The following is a 10,000-nucleotide window of genomic DNA, read 5'->3' on the forward strand; positions in this document are numbered from 1 at the left end:
TGTTAAGAACAAAACCATTAATCTCTAAAGTATGAGCATTGTAATTTTACAAACAAAGTGCTTCTTAAAATTCCTACTAATTAATTAAGTAATATAGAAGGCTGAAGCACAAAAACAGTTCACAGTACTGGTGTCCCTGCCCATGGATTAAATTATTTGCAATAATAAGGGTCTGCAATATCTTCCAAAAGCTAGAGATAAACTTGATTATCTCTGGTAACCTGGGATTTTGTCTACATTAATTACTGCTCAATTATATACATTTGTTTACTATATTAGTGTTTTGTATTGTGAATTATCAGCTGTGGAGTTCCTACAGGCTGCAAATCAGTAATATCCATCCATCCATTATCCAACCTGCTACATCCTAACTACAGGGTCACGGGGGTCTGCTGGAGCCAATCCCAGCCAACACAGGGCGCAAGGCAGGAAACAATCCTGGGCAGGGTGCCAACCCACCGCAGCAAATCAGTAATAGAAAAAATAAATTAAAAAAATGGGTAGGTAGGTGGAGGATTTGAAAGTAGGTTTATATTTACTTGTAAATTAAGGTTATACTGTAGAAAAATGTGTTTTCTATTTATATATTTTAAGTAATTGGAAAGAAGGCCAACCAGACAACTGGAGCCACGGTCATGAACATGGAGAGGATTGTGCAGGCTTGATCCATGGTGGTCTTTGGAATGATTTCTTTTGCGATGATATCAACAAAGTCATCTGTGAAAAAGACAATGACAAAGGTGAGACTAAGTATCAGCATCTGCATTACATCTTGAATATATTGTTTAAATTCAGCAGCTAAGTTTCCAGTTTACAAGCCAGGCCATATTCTGCAATGCCTTAAAACTAGTAACACCAAACGGACTATATCTTGTCTCAATTATGCCAGATAAGTAGTTTATTCATTTAACATGTTCATCTCTCACCACACTGCACACAATAAAACAGGTGTGGATTGAAGATGGAATGCCTCTTGTATGGAGTTTGCAGGATCACACTGTGTTTGTGTAAGTTCTCAGGTCACTTTGAATTCTATAGGCATTTTATAAAGGACACTGATAAGTGAAGATAATACTTCTTGGCTTGATGTGACTGCTTACAATGCCTGTTTGATGTTAGACTTTCCGAAGGGTGGCCTGGACGAGTCAGTCCTCCATGAAGGCTGCATCAGCAGAACATGCCAGCTGATCCAGCACAACAAGGTCAGGGTCACTAAACTGGAGGAAATGGTGGCTCTCCTGTGCTGCAGTAGAGAATTGGCAGATCTGGCCCAGGTGTCCTTTACGAAGATAGTGTGCACCCCTAAAGTGGCACGGAAGAAGACTCCAAACCAGACAGGTATAGATAGGTGGGTTACAGTCAGACATAAGCACATGACAAAGGGTGCACACTGGCTAAGGACATCATTGACTAGGCTGTGTGAACTCTTTATTCAGGAAGAGTAGGACAGGCCAGGTTTAGAACTGTACATGAAGGAACATGAGGGAACGAATAGGTGATTGGTGGGGATCCCCTGTGGGGTTTCGTGCAAGATGTAATTGAAATCAGATCAAAGAGTGGGGAAAGGACCCTGCAATCTTGGTGGTGATCTCATCAGACCTGCCTCTACTGTAAAGAATCTTGGTGTCATTTTTGATTCCTCCCTTTCTTATTCCGCCCACATAAATCACATTAAGAAACATTCTTACTTTCACCTCCATAACATATCCCGTGTTCGCTCCTTCCTCTCCTTCTCTAATGCTGAGAAACTTGTCCATGTTTTTATCACATCCCACATCGATTATTGTAATTCCCTACTGGCAGGTGTCCCTTCTCATCTTATATCACAGTTCCAGCTTATTCAAAACTCGGCTGCAAGAGTCCTTACACGGACCAGAAGCAGCGAGCACGTAACACCCATCCTGCTTCGCCTTCACTGGCTCCCTGTGTCTTACAGAATTGAATATAAAATTCTACTAATAACCTACAAAGCCTTAAACGACCTTGCGCCAAACTACATCAGTGACCTTCTCCATCACTATGTGCCTGTCTGCCCACTAAGGTCCTTTGATTTTGGCAATCTTGTTGTATCCCACACTAATCTACACTCCATGGGTGACAGGGCCTTCAGCTGTATAGCACCCAGACTCTGGAATGACCTACCGAAATTAATTAGATTAGCTGACTCTATGAATTCTAATAAAAAACAACTCAAAACTCATCTGTTCAGGAAGGCTTTTAACTCTACCTCACTTTATTACCCCTCTTTCAGTTTACCTCTATGTCAAGTTGCTCATGTAACCTGTGTGTGTGTGCTAGACCATCAATTATGTTGTCTGTTAGGCTTTTGTTCTCTCAATTTACTATCTTACTCTTCTTTATTTATTTATCTGGTTTAGTACAATGCTATATACTGTATACCCTGCCGTACTTTCTTAAACTCTGTGAAGTGCCTTGAACATGGGAAAGGTGCTATATAAATAAAATGTATTATTATTATTAGGGTTTCATGTGAGTCACACATGAATGTCAAATCAAAGACATTGGAGCTCTTGAAGATCAGGAGCTGGACACCACCTAATGATGACACTGATAATGCTGTAAATATGGAGAAAGTAATTTACTGTCCACCTCACATTTTTCATTTTTCTGCTTGCTCCTCAAATTATGAAGAATATTTTTGGGGGCTTTGTGTTTGTTTCTTATTGAATGCAATGTTGAGTAAGCTGCTTGAAATGAATGGATTTTGTGTGTGTTTCATGGCGCTTAAAAAAATAGTTTGACGCCCAACCCTTCAATTGAAAGCAGCCTTATGTTATTGTGAATGTGCAGCATAGCAAGCATTGTTATTTATATAGGCTATATTATAATTTAGTTATAAACATTCTAAAATTCGCTAATTCAGTTTATCTTACAGTATGTGTAGAGGTGTTTTAAGTCTTTAAGCACATTTGTGTGTGGTGTTTGCCTTCCGGTGTCTCTCCAACCTTTTAATAATGCTCCTGTCAGTTGCTTTCATTTGCCTTCATTTCACCTTTAAAAGAATCAACTAGTCATGAATGTCACTGTTGGTTTATTGTTTTAGCCTTAAAGCAAAAAACCTGCAGGGTCTTTAAATAAAGATCATCACCATAGCTATAGAATCAAAAAGCTTGTTCTGTAAATAATTACTTAGAAATCTTCCCTAGTAAGCTTCCGGCGATTGATTAAATTCATGACTGAATGAAGGTGTTTAGTCAATGCTTTTAAACAAGTACTAAAGCACCAGATATAATTAGCAGATATTTTCAACTGTTCATGTCCCTTTACATGTACAGCAAGATACCTCAGAAGTAAAAATGTATTTAATACTTCTTATAAATTAAAAGTATGGACCATGTATTTTAATGAATATAACAACACATACTGTTTTAAAAATTGTGGTTCTTTTATCATTGAGAGGCTTCTAGAATGAAAAGACCTACCAATGCACAAAACAAAATATTTGATAACAAGTCGATTGTGGCCAGTTTATGTGGAACATTTCGGCTTTATATAACCGTGTTAAAGCCACAGTGAACTGGTGCCAGTGAAGGAGCAAATAAAATAGCTAAAACATAACGCAGCTTCTGGAAAAAAAAAAACAAAACAAAAAAACTCCTGGAGATCAGTGTCCTTGTGTTGCACATTTGTTAAATGTTTACTCATCTCAGAATGGCACTGCATGAAATAAAGAGCAGTTTACAACACACCAGGTTAGTGTTAGTGATTGTGGAGGAATAGAATGATGTTATAACGCTGGTGCTACTTCTGGTGATTTTATTCTCTTAAAAATGTAAGCGAGAGTTATTTAGTTAAAGCAGAAATAACATCATCGCAAACAATGTGACAGGATCTTAATGGTCAGATCTCCAGAACTCAGTTCATTCTGTAATTTCTGCCCTAGGAATCTTCTTGCAGCTGTTGCAAAATTGCCTGAGGCCTAGCATTCTTTACCAAAAGGACGCAATGACATCAAAGCGTTTTTAAAGCTGACTGTTAAAATGCAAAAACAAAATTGTTAACCTTAAATATAATGGCTAAATTGTTAGTCTTAATTAAAAGATAACACATCTCACTTGGGGAACAAAACAATGAAATGAATTGAAAATATTTGGAAAAAGTTGCCAGGCCTGTCAAATTCCATTCTGAAGACTTTACAACCCAAGCCAGACATGTGAAGTCCCTCTGGGATTAAAGACAAGTGTGGTAACATGAATCAGATATAAAGTCTATGCGGACCTCTGCAAGTCTACAGACGTTTTTGAAGGTCTTTCTTACTGGAGCATTATGATGAGGTTTGTACGTACTTCTGTGCAGCCCAGGGTGATGTAATTATGAGTTTATATGGTCATTATTGTCATGTGTACAGAGTACAGTGATACTTTTCCTTGCATGTGCAAGTGAACATGAAACAATTTACTACTATCCAGCTCCTTGACTACTGAGTATAACTGCCTTACCTCAAAACTTCTACCTTCCATACCTGAAGAATCCCAAAAACACATCTGTCATTAGGCGCACTACACTGTTATTAGATTATGGTTGTAATGTGTGCACTCAGTGATATTGACAGCCTATACAGATTAGTGTTTGATACCAATTCATAAATCCCTTCCATGTCTTAAACCGCTTCCATTTTCAGATATGTAACTGAGTTGTATTGTAGTTGACGTGCAATATAAGAGGAGCAATGTGAATATAGGATATCTTTCCACAGCCAGCTAAAAGGTAAAGGATCCATGTCAGAATGAATGTTGACTTAAACTCAGTCCAGTTCCAAAAATACACTTAACAGCAGCAAATACATTCTGCCCCTGCTTCTTTCCTTTCATTTTTTATTATATATTTTATTCATTTTTAAGGACTGTTTCACAATAAATACAGTGCCCTCTATAATGTTTTGGATAAAGACACATTTTTCCTTGATATAGCACTCTGAGCTACATTTTAAAATTACAAGTCAATAATCCAGACATGATTAAAGTGCACATTGTAGACTTTCACTAAAGGGTATTTGTATTGTAACAGATACCACGGCCACATACAGACACGACACCAATGTCCAAAACACACACACGTTTATTAAACTATTTACAATAACTATCCATCCATCCATCCAGTTTCCAAACCGCTGAATCCGAACACAGGGTCACGGGGGTCTGCTGGAGCCAATCCCAGCCAACACAGGGCACAAGGCAGGAACCAATCCCAGGCAGGGTGCCAACCCACCGCAGGACACACACAAACACACCCACACACCAAGCACACACTAGGGCCAATTTAGAATCGCCAATCCACCTAACCAGCATGTCTTTGGACTGTGGGAGGAAACCGGAGCGCCCAGAGGAAACCCACGCAGACACGGGGAGAACATGCAAACTCCACGCAGGGAGGACCCGGGAAGCGAACCCGGGTCTCCAGATCTCCCAACTGCGAGGCAGCAGCGCTACCCACTGCGCCACCGTGCCACCCTACAATAACTATTTACACACTATTGCAGTCCTGGTTCATTTGGCTACCTCCACTCCTCTCTCGCAAGCTCTGTCCACTTCCACCCAACTCCGGCTCCCCGAATGGAGTGAGGCGGCCCATTTTATAATGCCCCGAATGTGCTCCAGATGCCTGATGATGAACTTCCGGCAGCACTCCCCAGTGTGGCGGAAGTTCTGCCCTTGCACCCGGAAGCACTCCAGGCGTACACCATCCCTGGTCTGTCAGCACTTCCTGGTGTACCAGAAGCGCTGTCCCCCAGGGATCAAGGACCGTCCAGATGCCCAGGGAAGAGAAGTGCCACTCTCCCAGTCCCTCCTTCCTCCAGGCGTCCCGGCGGGGCAGGGTTCCTGGCCGTCTATCACAGTATACATTTCAGTCACACTATGTAGAATGACAACACTTTTTATCTTCACTTTTTACAGTAAAATTGGTGTCAAAGGCACCACTGTCTGGCTCCACATACAAAATTTACATCATCTATGAAAGCTTTCAGATTGAGATATAATAGCTTGCCATAAATCTGTGCAAAATGTTGAACAAATAACCCAATTTAGCTCTATCAATTTATTTTATTGTATCTAAAGATAGCAAAACCTCAGGATGCTCTTAAAACACTGAATGTTAAAGATCCGAAAGTAACGGTCTGACCTTAACAAATCCAGTTTGATCTTGCAGTTTAATTGAAATAAACACATTCACTATTTGGTCTGTGAGAAGTTTATGTACAATCTTGGCATTAGTATTCAGTAGGAAATTTAAGCTTTGCTTTATAATATGTTTTTATTACTGATAGGCTGTGCTTTATAATAGGTTTATTTATCTTGGGAAAAATATAAATGGACACTTAGCATGGTGTTTTCGATAGGACCTTTCACTTTCTGTCTTCTATGAACATAGCTAGCATTAACAGACCTGAATTAATAAAACTCTATGAGATCGATACTGAACTTGCAACCTTTCTGCTTGGTAAAGCATTAAAGATGTATCCCACTCACCAGTAAATGATGCCTTCACGTGTGGCCTGTATGATTTATTAAAAAAAAATGTTAGTTTCAGCATCATGTTTAATTACATTCTGATCAGTAAAGAGTTTTGCAGTGTTCTTAAAATATGTGACTTATTTCTTTGAGTTCTGTAACTTTTCTTCCACCTGCATAACTGATTTCTGCCATAGCAATGCACACATAGTATTGCAGCATCATTTTTGATGGGCTAGCCTCTTATTAGCCTTTTCATGTTCAAAATAAGAATAAAGAAATTTAAGGATCTACCCATCTGTGATTGTATGGATCAAAGTGCTACTCCTTTTACTATAAATACGTTTTTAGGATGCTCCATACCATAAGAGGTATTTAAATGTGGGAAATTAAAAAAAATCAAAATAGATGCAATATTGTCAGGAGAGAGGATACCTCAACCATTCAGGACACCTGAATAAGACCAAGTCTTCCTGCTTCATTGCTTTCAATGAAAACCATTTACTATTTGATGTAGAATGTGCAAAATTAGGAGAAACAGATAAAGTATATTTGGGAAAAAGCACAAAGTAGCAGCTGGCTTTTAAAATCAATGCATTCTACTCAGATGGAGTCTATTTTTTCTCTGAAACATAAGACATCAAGCCATAACTCTTAAAATATGTATGATGTAGACATGTTCATATTTGCAAGACAATTAACATCATCAATGAAAATTAATCATATCTAGGAAGCTGAACATGATAAAACATGTTGGTTATTTTTCTCAACTAATGGCTTTTTTTTGTGACCAAGGAATCCAAAACAAAAAAGGCTTGTTTAGTAGTTTGGTAGTAATTGTGTATGTGCAGGCATACACCCAGCGAGGGAAAGTCTCTCTATTCACACCAAAGTGGTTATTTGATAAGAAGAAAAGACATCCCATTATTATAAATAGAAATAATATTCAAATTTCTGTGCATACTAAATGTTGCATTTCTTGCATGTGGTTACTTCATGTTTTGCCATCAACTGATTATATGATCCATACTTGTCTCTTTCAGCTAAAATGAAAGGATTATAGCACACATGAACGGGACTGAAAATGGTATACTTTGTCAGACAAACCAGAAATGATGGGCCAGAGTCTGACAAGTTTCAGGGACATTGGACCTTTGCCTTAACTGTGGAGTCTCTGAAGATGTATTATGACAATTTGGTATCATCTTCACTGTTGGAGTTTCAACACTGACTGCCTTTTGGAGCAAAGCACTACATTAATAGCAATAGTTTAAATGTGTTTCTGCTGTCTACAAGTGAAAACCATACAATCAATAAAGCAAGATATAGTCTTTCCGCACTAAACCAATGACGAACTGAGAATATTTTTTAAATTTAGGTATAAAGAATCTAAACAGTCATATGAAATGTATATTTCTTGTGTTTATTTTACTAAAGCAGATATTGAAGCCTGTAGCCTAATGTTTACCAATGACAGAATATATATTTTCTTACAGGAAGTCTCTTTTAATTTACAACCTTAGTTAATTTTTACTAGGAAGACAATGGGGAAGGAAGGAGTGTTGTATTTTTTTATATATTCATCTCTGTTTCCAATGCTTTTCTGTTTAAGACTGAAACCAAACATATAAATCTAAAATCATACAGTAGCAAAGACCAGTGCTATCGTTATTCCCCATTTTGAAGATTTTTTTTCTATTTACCCTTTCTTTTAATATGTTTTGAATTAAAAGATTGTTTGAAATTTCATATTATATTTTTGAATATTTGTTTCAAAATAGTGCACATGTAAATGCAATCAGTGTCACATAATCTTATCCCCATTTACAAAAATGTGCCTTTAGGATGTTATAGTCTCAGGGAAATTGTTTTATTTCCTATATTTGGTACAATATATCCATAACTTCAGACTACCTATTCAACTGACTGATACCGTTGGGAATTGTTTAAATATAGTGCACCATCCAAAGAGCAATTATCAAAGCAATAAATCTGTTTTAATTTAAGTCTATACTCTTGGTAGTCTTCCTTATTTGTATGTTTCCCTTATTGTAAGGACTATGCTTAGTTTAGGCTGAATCTACTTTTATTTGACGTTTGGGAAAAAAGTCAAAAATAAGCCTACAGTACATTTTTAATGTGATTTGCACATATTCATCTGCTGCCTCACAGCTACAGAGTCCTGGGTTCAAATCCCAGCCTGAGTACTGCCTGTGTGGAGGTCAAAGTTCCTCCTCATATCTGGGTGGGTTTTTCTCTGCTTACTCTGGTTTACCCCCCATATTCAAATTTGTGGATGTTAAGAAAACAGGTGGCTGTGTATGAATGAGTGGGTGTTGGTCTGGGGCTATAATGCAAAATGGAAAAGCAAGAAATATAAAAAATTTATAGGTGTGTTTATACTTGTAAGTCTGTTTTTATTTAAGTAATACATTTTTATCCCAAATTGTGTTTATTCTAGAAAACAGTCTGTTTCTACAGTTCAGTAGACTAAGATGCTTTATTAGAGTCAGGCAGAGCACCAGAGACAGGCCTTGAACCTGGAACCTTGTGCTGTCATATCTGATACTTTAGCTGCCAGGCTACACTGTTTCAGAAAGGAAAAGAATGGCATTACAGTATATTATAAAATATGAAACACAAAAGATGGAAAACCAAGGCATAAACCTTACAAGTAACAAGGTTTATGAGTCCAAAGAAGTTCCTACAGTGCATAAAGTTAGATTACTAATAATATTGAAGTATCTTTACAAACCACACAATTAGATTTATAATTCTACATTTATTAGGAAAAGTAGGTACATCTTCCTTTAAACTCCCACAGAGGTTTTGTATCATTTTTGCAATGTATTGAGCTTCTCCACCAAAAGTAATTTTGGTATAAAATTGGATTGGCAGGAAGACATTCTGTCATATCATCAGTTGGTCCTGTATTATGGAAAAGCCTTATGGTCATAAAATCCAAAACATATATAACCATTGTGTAAATGCAGTAGTTCAATCCAGCTCAGTCCTCTGGTAAAATCAACATCTAAGTGCAGATGATTAAAAATAAATAAATAAAAATAAAGTGACTCAGCAGAGTGATATTTTTGAATTACTATACACTCAATCTTGCGTTACATCAATATTTTTAAAACAATTTAATTTTTAACACTTCAAAATAAGGATGTCTATTTCATAGTTAATGCAGTATGGCCAGAAAAATGCACAAATTATGGTTCAGTTTTGCCTAACTTTAAAAACACATTTCAACACATGGGTGCCATTGTGTTCAATGGAGCTGCCACCCAGTTCCTGGGTTAGATTTCCTACACCTCTTGCTAGTGTATCTGTTGAGTTCCAATGTTCTGTCAGTGGTCACACTAGGTTTCTTCATGGGATTACAGTTTTCTTTCAAAGTCATCCAAGCTTTTGTTGGTTACCTGGCATTTCAAAGTTTTCTGGGTTTGTGTCCGCCAGTTACATTTTATGATTTTCAAGGATGGTCCCTACTGCGTACATAAGTACGTGATGCTGCTGATAAACCC

The 10,000-nt window shown here is 37.5% G+C and overlaps 1 protein-coding gene across 1 annotated transcript in view; it reads left to right on the forward strand.

Annotated features, from left to right (window-relative positions):
• colec12 (collectin sub-family member 12) overlaps positions 1 to 8,476 on the forward strand; it is a 209,844-nt gene extending 201,368 nt beyond the window's left edge. Inside the window, exons 9-10 of the mRNA XM_028803778.2 lie at positions 595 to 740; positions 7,514 to 8,476. Of these exons, the coding sequence (XP_028659611.1) occupies positions 595 to 740; positions 7,514 to 7,533 (166 nt within the window). The 3' untranslated portion in view covers positions 7,534 to 8,476. The remainder of the gene's footprint in view (positions 1 to 594; positions 741 to 7,513) is intronic.
• The last annotated feature ends 1,524 nt before the right edge of the window (positions 8,477 to 10,000 follow it).

The sequence above is a fragment of the Erpetoichthys calabaricus genome, chromosome 6 (genome assembly GCF_900747795.2).
Source record: "Erpetoichthys calabaricus chromosome 6, fErpCal1.3, whole genome shotgun sequence".
In the NCBI taxonomy this organism is placed as follows: domain Eukaryota; kingdom Metazoa; phylum Chordata; class Cladistia; order Polypteriformes; family Polypteridae; genus Erpetoichthys; species Erpetoichthys calabaricus.